This window comes from Sphaeramia orbicularis, chromosome 1 (assembly GCF_902148855.1).
Source record: "Sphaeramia orbicularis chromosome 1, fSphaOr1.1, whole genome shotgun sequence".
NCBI lineage: Eukaryota > Metazoa > Chordata > Actinopteri > Kurtiformes > Apogonidae > Sphaeramia > Sphaeramia orbicularis.
Genome location: NC_043957.1, coordinates 51605720 through 51629002, shown reverse-complemented (window position 1 = coordinate 51629002; position 23283 = coordinate 51605720). Strand labels below are relative to the sequence as shown.

The 23283-nt window shown below is 36.2% G+C and overlaps 1 protein-coding gene across 2 annotated transcripts in view; it reads right to left on the bottom strand.

Moving 5' to 3' along the window:
- The window catches only part of fhip1aa (FHF complex subunit HOOK interacting protein 1Aa), a 95017-nt gene that overhangs the window by 31499 nt on the left and 40235 nt on the right, over positions 1–23283 (bottom strand). For both annotated transcript variants that reach the window (XM_030140967.1, XM_030140975.1), the window contains exons 3-4: positions 19159–19373; positions 4791–5468 (exon numbers count right to left, since the gene is read on the bottom strand). In XM_030140967.1, coding sequence (XP_029996827.1) covers positions 4791–5468; positions 19159–19266 — 786 coding nt within the window. In that variant the 5' untranslated portion in view covers positions 19267–19373. The remainder of the gene's footprint in view (positions 1–4790; positions 5469–19158; positions 19374–23283) is intronic.

Sequence of the window (23283 nt, the reverse complement as noted above, 5' to 3'; positions counted from 1 at the left end):
TAAAATGTGAGAAGACATCAGATTAGCAGCATTAAAAATGTTTTTATTTCATTGTTTTCATATCACTTTCTGATATTGGGTTTTAAACACGTTTCTTTACTTCAAAAATTAAATGCATGGATATTTTTGTAACTCCATAGGAAAAAAAAACTTGATCGCATTGTGTTTTTTTCATGCCTAAGGAGGAATAAAAACACTGAAGAAAAAAATCTTGACTAAGGTTCTCACAATGCATGCATGAAAGGGTTAAAGTTTTCTCAGAATAATACAAGTGCAGTGCTGAATGGTTATTAAAGAAATCTTAAGTAAGCATAGGTGTAAATTAAATGCAACTAGCACCATAGAAAAAAAAAAAAAAAAAAAAAGCAAAGCAGAGCAAACAACAAACTACATAAAATAATCCCTCCTCAGTCATTACCAGTGCACTAGAAATAATAATAAGGGGTCACTATCATGACAAAAACCTACGCTAGGAGTAAGTATGGAGTAAGCAGCATTATTAAACTGCACTTAAAAGTCAAGCATTTACAGGGTCTGGAATGTTTTTAGGAAGGGACCCCACACTTTCTGGAATTTCCCATTTGATTGCTGGAGTGAATATCTAATTTTCTCCAGTTTTTTTTTCTCTTTTTTTTTTTCTTTTTCTGCTTTTTTTTTATATTTCTTCTTATTTTTTATTTTCTTTTTCTCTTTTTTTCTTCTTTCTTTAAAATTTTTTTTAAATATTTTTTATATTTTTTTCATTAAAAAAAAAAAAAATTCTCCAGTTTTAAGCAGGACATAATGTCTTCTAACCACTGTGCATGAGTTGGGGGGAAGCATCCCTCCATCTAAACAGGATTGCTCGTCGAGCTAGAAGGGCAGCAAAGGATAAAGTGCGTTGTTTTTATGTAGGTAGCTTAACTTCACCTTCCATTCCACCAAATAGAGCAGTCAAGGGGTTTGGTTCTAACTTGATGTTTAACCGCTGAGAAAGTGTATGAAAAATTTCAGTCCAATATTTGTTGAGGCTTGAACAGGACCAGTACATGTGGATAAGAGAAGCTTCTGCATGTTGGTATTTGACACAGTGTGGACAAATATCAGGGTATATGGAAGACAATTTTGCTTTTGGAAAATGTATTTTGAAATGAGAAAAAAAAATTGTGAAAAAAAAAAAAAATTGTGGAGTTTTATGAGTGTGAATGTTCGAATAGTGACAAAGTTTTCTGTCGTCATTCTGGGTTCATTTTATAAACTCTCATAAATAAACTACATTTATTATTATATTATTATTTATTATGATTCATGTTTTTAAGGTAGGTAGATTTCAACCTAGCTTGTAAGATGGAAATTCTGATTTTCAGGGAGGATTTTACCGTAAAAAAGAAGCTTAAACCTGTGGTCATACATGAGGTAGTTTTCTTTTTCATGCGTAAATGACTGAGAATGTTCACATAAACAAGGACTGATCCTTTCATTATGATTTATTTATATTATTTCTACCTGTCTTCACACATGTTTTTTCAGTGTAGACTTTTCAAATGTATTTTCTTGAACTTTCCTCAGTGATTTCAGCAACTTTCTTAAATATTTTTGTGAAGTTTTTTCTCCTCTTTTTTGTTTTTTATTATCTCCGAGCATTTCTTGTCAGCTCCCGTCTGAAAGTACTATAAACCCATTATCACTAAATGAAATAACATTATTGTTGGAATCAATTTAGGGTGAAGTCAAGGGAAGGTTAACATTTGACCAAAGAATTACATTACAATAATCTACACCAAATTTATATTTGTGGGTGAGTAATTACTTATATTTTTAGGAAAATGTATTTTGAAATGAGAAAAAATTGGTAGAAAAAAAATTTGAGGAGTTTTAGGAGTGTGAATGTTTGGAAAGTGACAAAATTTTCTGCCGTCATTCTGGGTTCGTTTTCTAAACTCTCATAAATAAACTAAATTTATTCCAAATACATTGATATTTGATTATTATATTATTTATCTCATATACTAAACATAGTGTGTAAAATTAATAAATGCATATATCTATGCAAAATACATTTGAATATGTTAATATTATTTGTATGTTGTAAATATTGTAAAAATAAATAAATAAATAAATAAATAAATGAATAAATAAATAAAAATTTGATATTGATAATTGAAAATAAAAATTGTTGAATTTGATATTTACTTTCGTTGTCCATCCATGACGCTGCCATTTGTCCAAACTCTTGCTATTTAGATATGATCTTTTTTTTTTTTTTTTTTTTTCCCTCTAACCAATTCTTAGGTTGTAAAATAGAGGGTTTAAGGATTACACTGAATACATTTTAGGATGAAAATGTCATAGGAACTTCACTTTTGAGAACTTTGTACTTCTTGAAAAAAAAAAGATGTTAACTTTTTGTCCATCTGTGACGCAGTAGTTTTTGATATTTTTCATTTACAAATATTTGAAACTAAATTTTGCCCTTTGAGTATGTTTAAGACGGCATTTCGACGTTACCAATTATGTGCAACATTTGTCTTAAACTTGTCCGGTTCAAAAGTTATGAATCAAAAAGTAGTGGGCTGTCCATCTGTGACGCCCTTGACCTTGCCCAGTTGGTAATGATGTTTGGTGTTATTATCTAGTGCATGTCCAGTATACGACCAAAAAAATAATAATTTGAACAAAGCCCAGAACAAAGTCGAGGCTACTACAAAAAAAAAAAAAAAAAAAAATCAATTCTATTCAATTCCTGTGTTCTTTTTTTTAACTAAGGCGGGGTACACGCCTAAGGATTTTCTCAATCTGAAGAGATTTTTTATCTGGTACAGACCTCACATATGAAGACAAAAAAATCAGGCATTGAACAGTTTTGATTGTACTGTGTGGGGTGTGCTTTGATAATCTCACCACACACATAAGGATTCTGTCCCACCACCGATCTACAGGGTGTCCCATAAGTCTCCATACATAGGAAAAATAAACGTTTCTTGACATAAACCATTTTTATTTATATAATATGCTCTATATGACTGCCATTTTGTCGGGAACACATTTCAATGCGTGTCCTCCACTGCTGAAGAACTATAAAGAAGAAATATAAAGAAATACATGTTAGAACCATATATGTATGGAATGTATTATGTCTCCTATGTATGGAGACTTATGGGACACCCTGTAGAATCTAGTCCCCCAAGCCAGAAATCTTGCATGATCTAACGTGATCTAACAAAAACGAAGAAGAAGAAGAAAAAGAAGAAGACGAAGAAGAAGAAGAAGAAGAAGAAGAAGAAGAAGAAGAAGAAGAAGAAACATAGTATGACTCAGCAGCAGAGTCTTGAATCTGGTAACCCCCCCCCCCCGCCCCCCCCAAAAAAAAACGGGTCGGGTAACAGGGATGAGTTAAAAAAAAAAAAAAAAAAAAAAAAAGAAGTATTTTTGCAGGTACGGGCCCAGGTAAAAATTCAATGAAATGCGGGTGGGTAGCAGCCAAGGAAGTGAAAAAATGAAAATTTATTGATGAAAATAATTTGCAGGACATTTAATGATGATGATCATCTAATCTGACCGTGGTTAATCCACATCCGGTTTTATTTTGAAGTGAGCTTCACGTCTGTTTACATCCGGCCACAGATGTCATTGAGCAGCAGATATTAAAGATTTAATGATGACGTGCGTTTTAGGCAAAAATGAAGCCCTTAAAAGTGAGTTATGTGTAGACAATGTGTTTAATAACGGGTTGGGTCAGGTTGTGGGTCTAATGTACGTGGGCACGGGTGGGTGTGGGTTTGGAAAAGTGGACCCGTGCAGGAATCTGCTTGGGAGTCATTGGCTTTCCCCGCACACGAAGATTTTTCATCGTAAATATTGAACAAGTTTAATATTTATCCATTTCAGAGCCGATTATTGGGACAAATTCACTCTTAACACACCTCAGACCACAGGATAATCTGATAGGACAATCTTATAAGACATAAAATAATCTGGGGTTTGCTGTCCTTGGTCGGGATGGGGGAAAATCAGGACAAAACCAGCCCGATTACACTGGTCTACAAGGAAAATGCTTCCAGAATAAAAGTAATGAAATTTTACCACATGAGAGTCACTGATAAAGAAAAATCAAGTAAAAAATGCTGGTTGGCTGAACTTTCCAACACACAGCCTTGGGTCAAAATGTGAAATTCAAGAATTAACGAGAGAATGGGTTTGACTCAAAAGGAATATTTGTCTCAGAGCTACAAGATCTACTTCAAAACACTGTCTGCACATTAGAATACATTCACTTTACAGGTTCTATTTAGTGGAAGATTTATAAAACTATTATGTAAATGTACATAAACCAATATATATGTGTAATAACACTTAATCATATACCTTGAAAACATCAGCAAACCGGCACTTTTGTCATTTATTTTCCAATTAATCTTATTAAAATACGTAACATTTAGCACATTTAATGTCTGAAGCAAATCATTTCTAAACTAGAAGCACTCAGAGAGCGCAGACCTCCGCCAAGGCTGATCAGTGGCCCCCCCCGTGGGCCCCCCCACCCCCGATCACCACCAAAATTTAATCATTTCTTCCTTATCCCATTTCCAACAAACCCTGAAAATTTCATCCAAATCTGTCCGTAACTTTTTGAGTTATGTTGCACACTAACGGACAGACAAACAAACAATCAGACAAACAAACAAACCCTGGCAAAAACATAACCTCCTTGGCGGAGGTAAAAATTGTAGACCAGTGTTATCTTTAAGTGTGTACCCCACCTAAGGAGACTACAGCATAAATAAGGAATACATTGAAAACTCCAGACTGACCGGACAGAAGTAGGTGTTCTCTGAGATGTGCTTGGCCACCCGCTCATTCTCAGCAGACAAAGACATAATGAGCAGCAGGGCGTCTCTGGCTTGCTGACCCACAGTCCCCTCCCTGTGGATGAACGGGATGAGCAAGGAGAAAATGAGGAAGTTTGTGGCTCCCTGATCCTCGCTGGTGTGAAAAAACAGCTCCAGAACTGACGGGTCCTTTGCCAGGACGCAGCAGAGCTGGTTGAGCAGCAGCACCAGCTCCGCCTCCACCTGCGGGGCAGCGGTGCCCGAGCAGGACGACAGCAGCATCATGAGGGGCCGTAGGATGGGCTTATGATGCAGAAGAGGCTGGTGCGCTTGGCCCACCAGCATCTCATACATCTTCAGCTGCTCCAGCTTCATGTCGTCTGTAAACTCCCTGCGCAGGCTCCACACGAAAAGACGCTCCATCACATTCTCCATCACCACGAACTCCAGGATGGGGCCCATGGCACCGGCCTGACCGCTCTCCTCCTCCATCAGCAGGAACAGCATATGTTCCACATAGTTCTGCACTGCGCTCGCCTCGTCTCCGGGGATGGGCCCGAATCGAGGGCCACCGCTGGACCCTGCACTGAGGCTGATGACGCCCAGAGCGGGCATGGAGCTGCTGCGCAAGGGGTCATGCTTTTCTAGAATCTTCACCACCTACAGTAACAGACAAGAGATATATGACTTAGACTTTAGATATTCTGAAGCAGAGGTTTCAAACATGCAGCCTGTGGGCCAAATCCAGCCCACCAAAGGGTCTAGTATAATAATAATAATACTAATAATAATAATAATAATAATAATAATAATAATAATAATAATAATAACTAGAAGCACTCAGAGAGCGCAGACCTCCGCCAAGGCTGATCAGTGCCCCCCCCCCCCCCGTGGGCCCCCCCACCCCCGATCACCACCAAAATTTAATCATTTCTTCCTTATCCCATTTCCAACAAACCCTGAAAATTTCATCCAAATCTGTCCATAACTTTTTGAGTTATGTTGCACACTAACGGACAGACAAACAAACAAACAAACAGACAAACAAACAAACCCTGGCAAAAACATAACCTCCTTGGCGGAGGTAATAATAATAATAATAATAATAATAATAATAATAATAATAATAATAATAATAATAGCTTTATTTATATAGCACCTTTTAAAACAAAGTTTACAAAGTGCTTTTGACAAACAAGTAAAGGGCACAACAGCAGGATACAAGATGTAAGTAAAAACACTAAAACAGAAGCAACATAATAGGAGAGATGTGTACAACAATGCAGAAACATGACACTTCCAATAAATTAAATGAATCAGAATAAAGAGGGCAGGGATAACGTAACATGATGCTGTTAAATCAATGCAAAAATAAAGGTGTGAGATAAAACATCATGTATGAGAAAATAAACCAACAATCAAACAGGATAAGATTCAAATTTTAAAAATTAAAATTAAAATGAAAAGGGACAAACATCACATAAAAGCAAGTTTATAAAAGTGTGTGTGTAGTATGGTCCCTGGGATGAATTTGTGAAATGCAAAAATATTACACTTAAGATATTAATCATTTTAGTTCAAATTCCACATGTATACAGACCAATTTAATCCAAAGTGGGTCAGATCAGTAAAATACTACCATATTAACCTATAAATAATCACAACTCCAAATTTTTCTCTTTATAATTGTAAAATATTTCATGTCATTTTACTGTATTTACACAAAAACAAACTATCATTTCACAAAAACATGATTATTCTGTATATTTGACCTTTTTCACTGTAAATTATGTATTTTCCTATATATAACTTCTTATATTTAATTTATACGTTCATGAAAACTCCAAGTAAATTTAAAGGTTATTAAATCAAAACAGAGAAAACTGAAGAAAAAGTGACTTTTTCAGCAAAAATATCAATAACTGAACATAAACCAAGTGTCTCCATCCACTGTCATTGATCCAACTTTTACTGGTGAATCAATGTTGTAGAAGACGACGGTGTTTCCATGGTAACTACGGAGCCTCTGAACGTCCAAATGGGTCATATTTGATGACCATGAAAAGATGATAAACTGCATTTTACACCAATTATTTATATGTATTGATAGGATTAGTGGATCAACAGGTATTAAACATTTTACATTAGTAGATGGTTTTGGTCATCGGCGGCTGTTCGGGTCTTTATGGGTTAAATCCAGGCAGTTCCTTTTTTATTTAGGGTATTATATCAAAACTGAGAAAACTGAAGGAAATGCGACTTTTTCAGTAAAAATATCAATAACTGAACATAAACCAAGTGTTTCCATTCACTGTCATTGATCCAACTCCATGGGTTTTACTGGTGAATCAATGTTGTAGAAGATAACTGTGTTTCCATGGTAACTACGGAGCCTCTGAACGTCCAAATGGGTCATATCTGATGACCATGAAAAGATGATAAACTGCATTTTACACCAATTATTTATGTTTATGTTTATTCATTTGGCAGACGCTTTTTTCCAAAGCAACTTACAGGGGAAAACCAATCAAATCACTCAATCAATCAAATTTTATTTATATAGTGCCGGATCACAACAAAAAAGTTATCTCATGACACTTTATATATAGAGTTGGTCAAAACCAGACTCTAAGCCAATTTACAGAAACCCAACAGAATCCTCCAGGAGCAAACACTATTTATATGTATTGATAGGATTAGTGGATCAACAGGTATTAAACATTTTACATTAGTAGATGGCTTTGGTCGTCGGTGGCTATTCGGGTCTTTATGGGTTAAATCCAGGCAGTTCCTTTTTTTTATTTAGGTTATTATATCAAAACAGAGAAAACTGAAGGAAATGTGACTTTTTCAGCAAATATATCAATAACTGAATATAAACCAAGTGTCTCCATCCACTGTCATTGATTCAGTTCCATGGGTTTTACTGGTGAATCAATGTTGTAGAAGATGACTCTGTTTCCATGGTAACTACGAGGGCTGTTCAATAAGTTCATGGCCTCACCCAGAAATACTGAGTAAAAATCAAATGCATTGGTCCGTGTCAATGGTGATGGGATAGTGATGCTTGAACAACGATGGACCAAGTGCATTGCTGTAAATGGAGATTATGCTGAGAAATAAAATATAAATTATCAGTCTGTGTTGTTCTGTTCTGGGTGAGGCCATGAACTTATTAAACAGCCCTCGTATGGAGCCTCTGAACATCCAAATGGGTCATATCTGATGACCGTGAAAAGATGACAAACTGTATTTTACACTAATTACCTCCGCCAAGGAGGTTATGTTTTTGCCAGGGTTTGTTTGTTTGTTTGTCTGTTTGTTTGTCTGTCCGTTAGTGTGCAACATAACTCAAAAAGTTATGGACAGATTTGGATGGAATTTTCAGGGTTTGTTGGAAATGGGATAAGGAAGAAATGATTAAATTTTGGTGGTGATCGGGGGTGGGGGGGCCCACTGATCAGCCTTGGCGGAGGTCTGCGCTCTCCGAGTGCTTCTGGTTATTGACATGTATTGATAGAATTAGTGAATGAACAGATATTAAACCTTTTAGATCAGCAGATGTCAGTGGAGGTTTGGCTCCTCATGGGTTAAACAGATACAGGAATTATTGTATTCTTAACAGGTAGACTATTGGACAAAAGTGGGGGTAATGGACCAGCATCGGAGCACAGATAAACTCTGCTAGCAGTAGTGAAACAGTCCTTTGTGTATCCAGTCCCTCCCTTGTGTGTGTTTGCTGTGTAGAAACTGGAGTCCCCATAATGGGCCCAGTGTCCCCTGCCTGCCTCTGCTGCCATGACAATCGGCTGTGTACAAGAGAGCTGGGCATGGCCCATGGAAACAAGAGAACAGAGTTTGGAACTGTTGTCTGAGCTGGATGGGGCTTAGTCCAGTGGATCGGGCCTCAGGGATCAGATCTGCAGGCCTTACTGAAGTGACAGGTACATTTGGGGTCACCGGAGCTTTTGCTAATTGGATTTTTTTTTTTTTTTTTTTTTTCAGAAACCAAAGAAAAACTAGTGGTTAATTGATTAGAAAATAGAAGAATTAAAATTGAATTTCGAGGTGTTTTTCTTTTTCAGTGTCAACACAGATAAACCTGCCATATGGGGATGTTTGATTAGATATGTAAATGCATGTAAAATGTCTTGTATATTTGTATGAGCAGATTAAAAAAAAAACAAAAACAGATAAACCAAATTTAAAAAACAGATTGATTTTCGTTTTCTCTTTCTGGTAACAAAAAAGAAAGTTACTACCTGACAGAAATGGAAAAACCATTCATTTTCTGAGACCGGATGTTGTCATTTTCGAGAAAAGAGCGCTAATGCCATCAAGGTCACAAAGATTTTTACAAACGATGGGTTTGTGCGAATCTTCCAGTTCGCACAAATTCTGGAGTTGGTAGACATTCATGGAGGGAGCATGTCTATGATGTCCAGATTTCGTACAAACCATCGTTTGTAAGAATCTTTGTGACTGAGGCATTGGCGCTCTTTCCTTGAAAATGACAAGATACGGTCTCAGAAATTGAAAAAAACAGGCGCTTTTGGTCCGTTTTTCTATTTCTGTCAGGTAGGAACTTTCTTTTTTGTTATTAGAAAGAGAAAATGAAAATCAATCTGTTTGAAAAAAATTTTTTTAAATTTTTTCATCCGTTTTCACACTGATAAAAAAACACCTTGAAATTAAATTTTAATTATTCTATTTTAAAATGAATATCAATTAACCGCTAGTTTTTCTTTTTTTTCTGAAAAGAAAATCCAATAACCAAAAGATACACTGACCATTTGAAAGTCAGCCAGCTATTTTGCTTACTGCACAAATACAACTTTTTTTTCTTGTTTTTCCTCAAATCTAGAGTTTCGCTTACGCATTTAAGGTGTTTGTTTTTTTCCTCTCTTTGATACAACTGAGCTGTCAGCTGGATGTGATACAAGTGGTAGATATCACTAAAAGGAATGTCATTCATGAGACTTGAGCCACCTTCAGTGCTAAAGCCACTGAAGTTATCAGAGGCTTTCATCAAGGTCAGCGTGTTTTTGTGACAGTTGTATGAAGCAAAACAATGACATCAAACTCCTGGAAACATGCGGAAAAGTAACCATGACAAGTAGAAAAAAAAAACAGTCCAACAGGTTTCGGTTCACAACAAAAGATGACAACAGTCCTGGTTGCATTGTCTGTAAAATGATCGTTTCAAGTGTGGGTGGAAACACTAGAAAACACACTAAGCCGTGTTCCTACATGACACCAGCTTAAATTCCTGGAATGCCATTTGTAACTGAAACTCAACACACAAAACACTGGAGCTTTTGCACATCTGAGAAGCATGAATTTTCTACTGTTACTCCACTCTGATTAAGAATAAAACAGTGTGGACCTACTTTTTCCCACAAAGGAAATTAAAGGTGGGGTAGGAGACCACAGAACAACAGTTGGAGCGAGCTACATTTTAAGTCAAAAGTCCAAACCCCTTTCTTCAGACATACCCCCGAAGCCACGCCTCCAGAGTACTGGCACGTGCAAAACTTGTTCTCGAGGGTTCACGAGCGCTGCATGGCAACAGTTCACCCGGCTCTCATTCATACCTATCTGACTAACGTTACATTTCCGACTGATTTATGTTAGTGACAAAACAGAACTTTCCATCCTAATATAACTAAAAAAGTCAAGCTCTGGCTCTGGCTTTGTTTCCTGAACAAGTGCTCCAAACCTCTGAGAACACACGATTCATGATGAAGAGGGGTACGCCCAGATAGGGGAGGGGGGAGGGACAAATGGCAGTTGAGTTTGATAGACATATCACCGTTCAATCATTTTGATGGGTCGCTTAAAATGATTGGATGGTGTTTTTTCAGTCCTGTCCGTTCCACAGGTGACTAAATTTTTTATTTTTGTGTTAGAGCATTTAATTCAACGGGCGGCAGTGGCTCAGTTGGTAGAGTGGGTCGTCCAATGACTGAAGGGTTGGCAGTTCGAATCCTGCCTCCGACAGCACATGTTGAAGTGCCCTTGGGCCAGACACTGAACCTTCCAGTAGGGCCTGGTAGTGCTTTGCATGGCAGCAGCTGGTGTATGAGTGTGTGTGTGTGAACTGGTGAATGTGAGGCTTTGTAAAGCGCTTCAGGCACCATAAATGTGTGGAAAAGTGCTATATAAGTACCATTTAATTAATTGGGTTGTGAAGGGGATTTTAAGCAATATAGTAAAAAATGCTCCAGGAAAACATTACACCCCACTTTTAATTAGGAATGAAGGTGGATCATATCATATCAGTACCAATAAAAACTCATCAGCTCCCATCCAACATGTCTGTGAAGGGCAAAACAAATGTGCCGGTAATTCAAAGCCACACAGTGACGTAACAAACGGCCCTCATTTCATTGTCGACAGTCAAAGATTGTCTGCAGCTCCACATCAGCTGACAGCCCTATTTACATGTAACAACAACAACAACAACAATGAGGAGCATCAGGCCTGAGAGAAACAGATAAGACACAGGAAATGAACATAAACCTCATCTTTCACTGAAGCGGGCCCGGGCCACTCCTGCTTACATCATGTTCCTCAGATTTCAAGGTTTTCCGAAGTGAAACCAAAGTCAACAGGACTCTTATCAGGCTACAGATTATCTAAGCGTGGAAATAAGACTCTTAGACTGTGCTGCCAGTTTGCCTTCAGCAAAACAAGCTTTAGTGTAGAACACAGAGTTCTCTTTTTTTTGGTTCACCGTCAGTAACTGGGAACTTTAACTCCTATTTATTATGATCACAAAAATGTATGTCTTTATTTTTAGGAAAAAATATGAAGCCAAATATAAGTATGAAGAATCACATACATACAGTCGAACGACGTCTTTCGTTCCTTTTTCTTCTTCTCATCGTACTGTACCGTTTCGGTACAGCTGTGTACTGAACCAAACAGGTATGTACCGAAACGGTTCGGTTCAGTACGTGTACCGTTACAAGCCTATAGGACAGTGGTTCCCAACCTTTTTTCACTCCTGACCCTATTTTAACATCTCAAATTTCTGACGACCCCAGACATTCAAAACGGAGAAATTTTTTTTCCCCTCCTTTAGACTGATGAGTCTGATGAAGGGCCTCGGCCTGAAACATCACGTGGTTAAATAAATGTTTTGGGAGCTCATACGTTGTGCGGACCTTCCTTTATTTTTTTATCAGTATTAATTGTCAGCCTTGTAAATCCAAGCTGGACTGACTGTACATATCCTGACCAAGGAAAAGAAAATTCTCACTTTGTGCAGTAATCTACACCTGGATTTTCTGCCTCTGTCCATAATAATATACATTATTTAGGCTAAATGTCATCTAAAATTAACGTTTATTTGCAACATAGTATACCAAACTATTACATGATCAAAAACAAATTAATTTTAGCAAAAAAAAAAAGTCTCCGTTTTGAATGTCTGGGGTCGCCAGAAACTTGAGATGTTAAAATAGTGTCATGAGCCAAAAAAGGTTTGGAACCACTATCCTATAGGCCTGTCACGGTACACGTACCGAACCGAACCGTTTCAGTACACACCTGTTCAGTTTGGTACACAGCTGTACCGAAACAGCACAGATGAGAAGAAGAAAAAAGAACGAAAGACGTCGTTCGATGCGGAACTTTAAATCCATGCACGTTTCACATGGACATATTGAAGGAGCACACATTGACGAGATATATGAAATAGCAGCTGATATAAGGTTAAAAAAAAACAACAAATATGATGTGAACCTGGAAGGAAGAGACTGAAGACCCTCCACCATCAGTCCAGTCCAGTTTGGATCAGTTCAGGTTCAGGTGAAAGACAACAACGAGGAAAGAGACGGTGATAAGACGGACGTTGTTTGGCCCCTAGGAACTACGGTAGTTCTAAAACACTGACACTAGCTCTGTCTGTCTGTCTGTCTGTCTGTCTAGCACGCACACTGTATAATACAGGAATAAATAGAACGTTCAAAGTATATAAAGTTTCACTTTCGTTTCACGACAGTGTTTGTTACCTCCACCAAGGAGGTTATGTTTTTGCCAGTGTTTGTTTGTCTGCCTGTCTGTTTGTCTGTCCGTTAGTGTGCAACATAACTCAAAAAGTTATGGACAGATTTGGATGAAATTTTCAGGGTTTGTTGGAAATGGGATAAGGAAGAAATGATTAAATTTTGGTGGTGATCGGGGGTGGGGGGGGCCCACGGGGGGGGGGCCACTGATCAGCCTTGGCGGAGGTCTGCGCTCTCAGAGTGCTTCTTGTTACATTAGTTTTGGGCCGCATCCCCAGGTGTATAACTGCGCGCCCCACCCCCCGGTCTGACAAAAAAAAAAAAAAAAAAAATCCCCCGTGCACACAGGCACACACAAATACACACAGTGTCCTAAACAGTTTGTTCTCTGTCCTAAAATCAATAATTTGGTTCATTGTGTTGTCAGTGTTTCTCTTCAGTTTGTTTCAACAGAATACCAGTTTACCCTCTTGTTAATGTTGCACTTCATGTGGAATTTTTTTGTTATTTTTATGCAGAATGTGAACTGACAGAACTGATTAGATTTTTCTTGTTTGTTCGAAACTACCTTTCAGGGAAAAGTGCAATACTAATGTTTAAAATACATTTAGTAATATTTATAATTAATTTTATTTTCTATTTGATTTGTAGCAGCAGAATTATATTATTTCTGTTTTTCTATATTCTATTGTCTCCAAAAACTGGGGGAAAAATGTTTTAAAAAAATTAATAAATGCATTAATAGACATTTTGAGGGGTTTTCTTTCTTCCTGTACCGCACCGAAAAAAAACGAACCATGGCTTTGAAAACCGAAAACGTACCGAACTGAAAATTTTGTGTACCGTTACAGGCCTACTATCCTATAATAATACTACATTTTCAAACCAGCTACACTGCCAACTAGTGGAAAGACCCACAATTCACCGAAGGTTAATAAGATTTTACACACTTGCAGTCTGACACAACCTCTGACCAGATCCAATCCCTATAAGCTTGTGGCAAACCTAATAAAAACACATTTGGCCTCATTGAGCTGTGAGCAGCATGGAGGCTCAGAGCTGACAAAAGGGTCAGAGCCCACACTGACAGCCGCTAGTGTGGACGGACACACAGCTGGCACTTAAGTTACCAACACTGTTTGTGTCCGCTCAGCGCCGGGCCAGTGTCAAACTCATGTCGGTGTGTATAAAACTTTATTCGTCTTTGCGTAGGACGAACAGGCCTAACGGGCTGCCAGGTCCCACAGGGGTAAGCAGGGACACATGCTGCTGCAAAGAGCCAAACACTCGGCTGCACACTGCCAAGATTCCACGGTGCATGACCACACTGCAGCTTAGTGAGCAAGCCACTCAGTGCGGACAGTCAGAGTTCAAGCTATCAGTTTTTTTTAGGCTTTTCTGTAGCTCTTTTCTTATGGATAGTTCTAAACTGGTCTGAAACACAGTGTGAAAAAACAGGAGTTTGTGCCACAGCTTCACCCTTTTTCCAAAACCCATTATTATGTACTTCATGTGTTGCACTGCATTAGGTTTTCTTATTCTTTTTAACAGTATTTTCAGCTATAAGCCTTTGTTAATGGGGTGAAGTCAAGGGAAGGTTTAACATCTGGTCCAAAAAATTTAATCACAATAATCTACACTAAACTTATATGTTTGGGTAGGTAATTACTTATATTTTCAGGAAAATGTATATTGAAATGAGACAAAATTTGTGGAAAAACAACCTGTGGGTAAAAGCCATTATTTACATGGGATTAGCTCACAAATGTGTCATAATCTTATAAATACCATGAGTAACATTTGGAGGCTTCAGATATAAAACTGTTTCTAGTAATGTTATTAATTTACATGCATTTTTTAGTCTGATTATGAAGCTCAGGGTCACAGAGAAGTCAGGGAATAAGACTGAAACATGGGATTAATGCACTTAGCTGTAACTTTAATTTATATTCATTCTATACCCATTATTATGTACTTCATGTGTTGCACTGCATTAGGTTTTCTTATTCTTTTTAACAGTATTTTCAGCTCTAAGCCTTTGTTAATGGGGTGAAGTCAAGGGAAGGTTTAACATCTGGTCCAAAAAATTTAATCACAATAATCTACACTAAATTTATATGTTTGGGTAGGTAATTACTTATATTTTCAGGAAAATGTATATTGAAATGAGACAAAATTTGTGGAAAAACAACCTGTGGGTAAAAGCCATTATTTACATGGGATTAGCTCACAAATGTGTCATAATCTTATAAATACCATGAGTAACATTTGGAGGCTTCAGATATAAAACTGTTTCTAGTAATGTTATTAATTTACATGCATTTTTTAGTCTGATTATGAAGCTCAGGGTCACAGAGAAGTCAAGGAATAAGACTGAAACATAGAATTAATGCACTTAGCTGTAACTTTAATTTATATTCATTCTATACCCATTATTATGTACTTCATGTGTTGCACTGCATTAGGTTTTCTTATTCTTTTTAACAGTATTTTCAGCTCTAAGCCTTTGTTAATGGGGTGAAGTCAAGGGAAGGTTTAACATCTGGTCCAAAAAATTTAATCACAATAATCTACACTAAATTTATATGTTTGGGTAGGTAATTACTTATATTTTCAGGAAAATGTATATTGAAATGAGACAAAATTTGTGGAAAAACAACCTGTGGGTAAAAGCCATTATTTACATGGGATTAGCTCACAAATGTGTCATAATCTTATAAATACCATGAGTAACATTTGGAGGCTTCAGATATTAAACTGTTTCTAGTAATGTTATTAATTTACATGCATTTTTTAGTCTGATTATGAAGCTCAGGGTCACAGAGAAGTCAAGGAATAAGACTGAAACATAGAATTAATGCACTTAGCTGTAACTTTAATTTATATTCATTCTATACCCATTATTATGTACTTCATGTGTAGTATTGCATTAGGTTTTCTTATTCTTTTTAACAGTATTTTCAGCTCTAAGCCTTTGTTAATGGGGTGAAGTCAAGGGAAGGTTTAACATCTGGTCCAAAAAATTTAATCACAATAATCTACACTAAACTTATATGTTTGGGTAGGTAATTACTTATATTTTCAGGAAAATGTATATTGAAATGAGACAAAATTTGTGGAAAAACAACCTGTGGGTAAAAGCCATTATTTACATGGGATTAGCTCACAAATGTGTCATAATCTTATAAATACCATGAGTAACATTTGGAGGCTTCAGATATAAAACTGTTTCTAGTAATGTTATTAATTTACATGCATTTTTTAGTCTGATTATGAAGCTCAGGGTCACAGAGAAGTCAGGGAATAAGACTGAAACATAGAATTAATGCACTTAGCTGTAACTTTAATTTATATTCATTCTATACCCATTATTATGTACTTCATGTGTAGTACTGCATTAGGTTTTCTTATTCTTTTTAACAGTATTTTCAGCTCTAAGCCTTTGTTAATGGGGCGAAGTCAAGTGAAGGTTAAGTTGAAGTATGTATTCTTTGCACAGACAGTGTTTACATTTTGAAAGTCTTGTTGCATTTGAGAATGCATCCAATGGGGCATCACAATAAAATTAGGCATGACATGTTAATTCCATGACAGGAGATATGTGATGTTACCTAAAATTAGTTTAATATCCCACATATATCGGCAGCGGTATCGGTAGATATCGGAATCGGAAATTAAGCGTTGGACAATATCGGCATATCGGTTTTTGGCAAAAAAGCCCATATCGGACATCCCTAGTTGACACCTGTTCTTATTGTGAAGGAACAGAAAACAGATACAGAGACAGTATCGTACCTTTGATACCGACATGTACAATCACTGACCTTCATACAGTTATGTGAGAAATTCAAATCAACATGTGGAAAATATCTAACTTGTCTTTAGATGTTATGATAAGGCACTGAGGCATTTCAAGGACAAGTCAAATAGGATGGAAACCACTGTTTGAAAGCATATACCAACAGGCCTTTTCCCAGCAGACACTCTGGCTCGTTTCAGCAGGAAAAACTCACTAACATTAACCCTTTCATGCATAGGTCACCACAGTGGACAGTTCTTCTCCAGCTGTTCTCTTGTATATTACTGGGTTTTGTTGTTTTAGTTCCATATCAGCCAACACAGTGAACACTTACACACCATCCCATACACTGACATTCATACCATTACTGTAACTTTACTGTTCTTGATAAACCTGATCTGCACTAACATGTTTGAGTGTAAATCAATTGTTATTTGTTAGACAAGAAGACTTTTTTTGCATATTATCTCCATGAAGTGAATAATTACTAGCATGAGAATATGATAAATGTGAGAAGACATCAGATTAGCAGCATTAAAAATGTTTTTATTTCATTGTTTTCATATCACTTCCTGATATCGGGTTTTAAACACGTTTCTTTACTTCAAAAATTAAATGCATGGATATTTTTGTAACTCCATAGGAAAAAAAAAAAAAACTCGATCGCATTGTTTTTTTCATGCCTAAGGAGGAATAAAAACACTCAATAAAAAAATCTTGGCTAAGGTTCTCACAATTCATGCATGAAAGGGTTAATGTTGGATCTGTTCTGTTTAAGTGTCCCAGAGAGCCATGCTAGTAAGTTAGCATCACAAAGCAGAACCCTCTGACAGATGCACCGACTGAACATGAATGGAGTCATCACTGGTACAGGGCTTCCCAAAGTGGGGTACTTGGAAGAAGCACAGGGGTACTTGGAATTTTTTTGAAAAACACATTAAATAAATCATCATGTACTGAATACAAAATAAACAAGTGGTTCCAGGCACAACAAACCCCGCCCCTCGCACTTATTGTAGCTTATTTTGGCATGGATCCAGCTGATGTCATCATATCAAGTGCCTCTATATATGTGCCACGTTTGAAGTAAATTGAAACAATATTAATGTTTTTATACACATTTGAAATTTTGCCCATTATAAGTAAACGGGAGAAGAAAAAAGATTTTAAAAATGTATTAAAAATTAGAACTTTGAGCTACTTTCCCCAAAATGTAACCACATCTATTCTGGATCACTGGTGATCTATAAACCCAATTTGGTATGAATTCAACCAACAGTTTCGCTGCTAAAGTGTTAAACAAACAAACAAACAAACAAACAAATCAAACCAAAAACAATACCCCTTGCCCCTCTTTCGGGGGTGGGGTGATAATGAGAATTAATGCTGAAATATAAAAGACAATAAATACATTCATATAATAGATTTATTGTCAATCATCTTGTTTAAGCTTTGGTCACATTTTAAGAACATTTCTATCTATCTATCTATCTATCTATCTATCTATCTATCTATCTATCTATCTATCTATCTATCTATCTATCTATCTATCTATCTATCTATCTATCTATCTATCTATCTATCTATCTATCTATCTATCCATTTTTATTTTATTAATTTCATTTATTTCGTTCATGGTTGTGCATTTCATCAGTAAACATTCAATAATCATCAAGTAAACATGCACACACCCATGCTTGAAAAGGAGCAGGATGAAGAAAATCTTACATTTCCTGCCCCCCTCTAAATAATAATAACCTTAATGGTTAGCCATACACAACTAGCTATAAAATCCTACTGTATACAGTCAGACAAACCAACTAAATACATCCAAAGATAATACAAAATGAATACAAAACCAAGTGCAAAACTACACGTCCAGAAAGTACAAAACATAAGTAAATATAAACCTGATGAAATGATGCAAAAACATCGATAAGCAATATTGATAATGGAATCGGAATCGTTAAATTCTTAATGATTCCCATCCCTATCATCTATCTATCTATCTATCTATCTATCTATCTATCTATCTATCTATCTATCTATCTATCTATCTATCTATCTATCTATCTATCTATCTATCTATCCATCTATCCATCCATCCATCCATCCATCCATCCATCCATCCATCCATCCATCCATCCATCCATCCGGGGCACTTTTCAGTTCATATTATGCACACAAAATTTACTTTAAAAAATGTGTTATTTTTATATATTACAGTTAAATACATGTGTTAGTTTACAAAGTTTTGAAAATATAAACATACACTTTTGGCAAAAGAACACATTTTGCCTAATTTTTTTTTTCAATTCAAATGCTGAAGCAAGAGTTAGGGGTACTTGGCTAAAAAAGTATATTCCAGGGGGTACTCCACTGCAACAAGTTTGAGAACCACTGCACGAGTAAATTTACTGCTATGATGAGTCAATACGTCTGCTGTGAAAAGGGTCTATTTTCAACTTGGAGAAAAACACCCACACTTTTGGCGATAAAAAGCAAATGCTGGCGTTTGTAAGTAACGGCTGGTGTTTACCTGGGCCCAGTGGTTCTTGAACACAATCATACATGTCTCTGGATCCACCCCTTTCAAGACCACAGACTCTCCATCTCGATTTCCACTGGCAACCATGGAGGCCATCATGGCGACCGGATCATATGTGGGTTAAACCATGTCATAGGCAGGAGGACATTCCAGACCGCTTACTGTGTGTAACCAGAACCACAGGAGAAGACGTAAACACAGAGGATCTGTGGAAGTGGAACAAAAGAAACAGAGGCGGACATCATCATGGAACAGTCTGGATAGCCAACACAAGCAATGCCAACATATCCACCGATTTAAACTGGTATATAAACAGAGGGTCTGGTCCCAGTACAAAGATAGATGGTCCTAATACTTCTGTTACATTAATATTCTGTCCTGTTTTTTTTTCAGTTTGTTCCTTGTTTTTTGTGCATTTTGTTGAGTGTTACGTTTAGTTTGATTGCTGTTGTTTACTTTATCTTATTGTTTACTTTACTGTGTATTCATTTGTGTTGCCTTCAAGGACTTATGTATGTATGTATATATGTATGTACTTATTTATTTATTTACTTCAACCTCCTCCACTCTCACCTACCTTCTTCTGTGTGTTTTTCTTTTGTCAGTATTTGTCTCTGTATTTGATCTTCGATTACGATTTAGTATTAACTTCGTATCTGTTTACCCGTTGGATACATGTTTGTCCCTTGGTTGTTTATTGTAAAGCGTCTTTGAGTACTTAGAAAAGTGCTATATAAAACTAATGTATTATTATTATTATTATTATTATTATTATTATTATTATTATTATTATTACTTTTCTGGTAAATTGTCAACATGGGTGTGTATGTACAGGGTGGGGAAGCAAAATTTACAATGAACATTTAGTTGTTTTTTCTCAGCAGGCACTAAGTCAATTGTTTCGAAACCAAACATATATTGATGTCATAATCATACCTAACACTATTATCCATACCTTTTCACAAACTTTTGCCCATATGAGTAATCAGGAAAGCAAACGTCAGAGAGTGTGTGATTTGCTGAATGCACTCGTCACACCAAAGGAGATTTCAAAAATAGTTGGAGTGTCCATAAAGACTGTTTATAATGGAAAGAAGAGAACGACTATGAGCAAAACTATTACGAGAAAGTCTGGAAGATACTATTAAAGAAGAATGGATGAAGTTGTCACCCGAATATTTGAGGAACACTTGCGCAAGTTTCAGGAAGCGTGTGAAGGCAGTTATTGAGAAAGAAGGAGGACACATAGAATAAAAACATTTTCTATTATGTCAATTTTCTTGTGGCAAATAAATTCTCATGACTTTCACTAAACTAATTGGTCATACACTGTCTTTCAATCCCTGCCTCAAAATATTGTAAATTTTGCTTCCCCACCCTGTATATGTATGTAAGGACGATAAGTGAGGTTAATTACTTACAAAAGATCTAAGGGACTTGACTTTTCATATACTATACTGGTAGGAAGCTAAAGGATGGACTGTTGTGTGGAGAAGAGGTGGGATTAAATATGTTATACTTCTTCCCACTCCTTTTTAGGGGTGTAAGAAAATGTCGGTTCTGCAATATATTCACAATACTGTATCGATATTTTTAGGTATTTATTCAAATGCAGATATTGTGGAGGTTCATTTTTGTTTTTCTGTTTTGCTTATATTTTATGTATTATTATTTAACACTTATTAAATGATGTTAGTTCCTTTGTCGGGATTGCACAAAAATAATGCTCTGATGTTCGTTCTGAACTAATAGAATATGAACATTTGAGCAGGATCTGAAACTGTAATGTCTGGAAAACAGAATTTAAGTTTGAACACAGGAACGTTTTGTGATAAAGCATTAGATCCTGTTCTGATCAAATACAAATGTGTTTAGTATTTGTGCATATTTGTAGTGTAACTCAATTTTTCAAGGAAATAATCATTAAAAAAAAAAAAAAAAATCCTAGTATTGTGATTTGTATCGTATCGCCAAATTCTTGCCAATACACACCCCTACTCCTTTTCGAATGTACAGGGGTTGGACAAAATAATGGAAACACCTTAAAAAATCAACAAAATATAATCTAATATGGTGTAGGTCCGCCTTTTGCGGCAATTACAGCCTCAATTCTCCGAGGTATTGATTCATACAACTTGTGAATTGTTTCCAAAGGAATTTTAAGCCATTCTTCAGTTAGAATACCCTCCAACTCTTTTAGAGACGATGGCGGTGGAAATGGACGTCTTACTTGAATCTCTAAAACTGACCATAAATGCTCAATAATGTTGAGGTCTGGGGACTGTGCCGGCCATACGAGATGCTCAACTTCATTAGAATGTTCCTCATGCCATTCTTTAACAATTCTAGCTGTATGGATTGGGGCATTATCATCTTGAGGTGAAGGTGTTTCCATTATTTTGTCCAGCCCCTGTACAAATGAAGTCATGTATAAGTTTTGTTTTTTGTTTTCTTACATGACTTCTTACTACCTGCTTTATTTCTAAGGACTAAGTAAGATTAGTTTGTCTTGTTGCATATTCAAAATAAACTGAACTAAAAAAAAAAAAAAAAAAGTAAATAGAGGAAGTTCATAAAACAGTGGCATATATGCAATAATATAATATGGTGATGGCCCTGCCTCTGTTCCTGTGCATGACTAGACAGCAGCTATGACAAGTATGCAGGAAAGAGAACAATAACAGGCCAAGTCAGATGACTCAGTAGAGGAGAGAGAGATCTGGCTCGACTTTGGCTCGGAGAGCTCCCTGCTGCACTGTGGACTTCGGACTGAGCTGTCAAATTGCTTTTGGAATACCTCCGACGCCCAAGTGGATTCCAGCAGCCCCCCTGACATCACTCTCATTACAAAAATATTTTTTGACATGAGAAGGCGAAGAGCAACTGGGTGTGAACTTCTCTGCCTGAATAAAGGGGAGTTAGGGTGAAAACAAACTGTAGATCAGATGTAATGATTTGGTATGTGCTTAGTTTTTAATAATTATTTATCATTTTGTCATACAGAACACAACAAATAATCGGTAACAGATAAGAGTCACAATCTAAGGGTCAACACACAGTAATGGTGCCCTGGGTGTCAGAACAGTTTTTTGTTTCATTGTAATTTTAAATTCTTACATCACTGTAGAAATAGGGCTGTGTATTGGCAAGAATCTGGCAATACGATACAAATCACAATGCTAGGATCATGATACAATATATCACGATATATCATGATACTGTTAAAAAGGCGATTTTTTGTTTGTTTCTTTTTCTAAAATGATTATTTCCTGGAAGAATTGAATTACACCAGAAATATGCACAAATACTAAACACATTTGTATTTGATCAGAACAGGATCTAATGCTTCATCACAAAATGTTCCCGTGTTCAAACTGAAATTCTGTTTTCGAGACATCACAGTTTAAGATCCTGTTCAAATGTTCATATTCTGTTAGTTCAGAACTAACATCAGAACAGTATTTTAGTTCAATCCCAACAAAGGAACTAACATTATTTAATAAAAGAGTGTCAGATAATAATAAATAAAATATAAACAAAAATCAACCTTCACAATATCTGCATTTGAATAAATACCTTAAAATATCGATACAGTACTTTTTAATATCGATACAGTATTGTGAAATGAAATATTGCAATATATTGCAGAACCGATTTTTTCTTACATCCCTATGTAGAAAACAATTCAAATTTTCAGATAATGTAAGTTTCATTAACACACCCAGTACTTTTTCTGTCAGACACTGGGAAACATAAGGGGATAAAAAATTACCTCTCTGATGGGACACAAGGTCATATTGGCCTAGGTCATAAATGAGGTTATTTTTTCATGTTTTTAATTATTCAAATATGTTAAACCAATTAAAAATAATAGTTTAACATAGAAAACTGCCATCTAACACTAATACTGTAGAAAAATTAGTTAGCATTGGGGGTGGTGTGTCCCATCAGAGATATTTGACTTTGAAAAGTTTTCATATTTTCCACAACTGTTAAGTTGTATAGTTAAACTTCCAATCCTCTTTTTACGAATAATATGTAATAATTAAAACTACTAGTTACAAAATTAAAGTCATTTACAGAGAAACTGTTTAAATAAGTTTATACTTCTTCTTA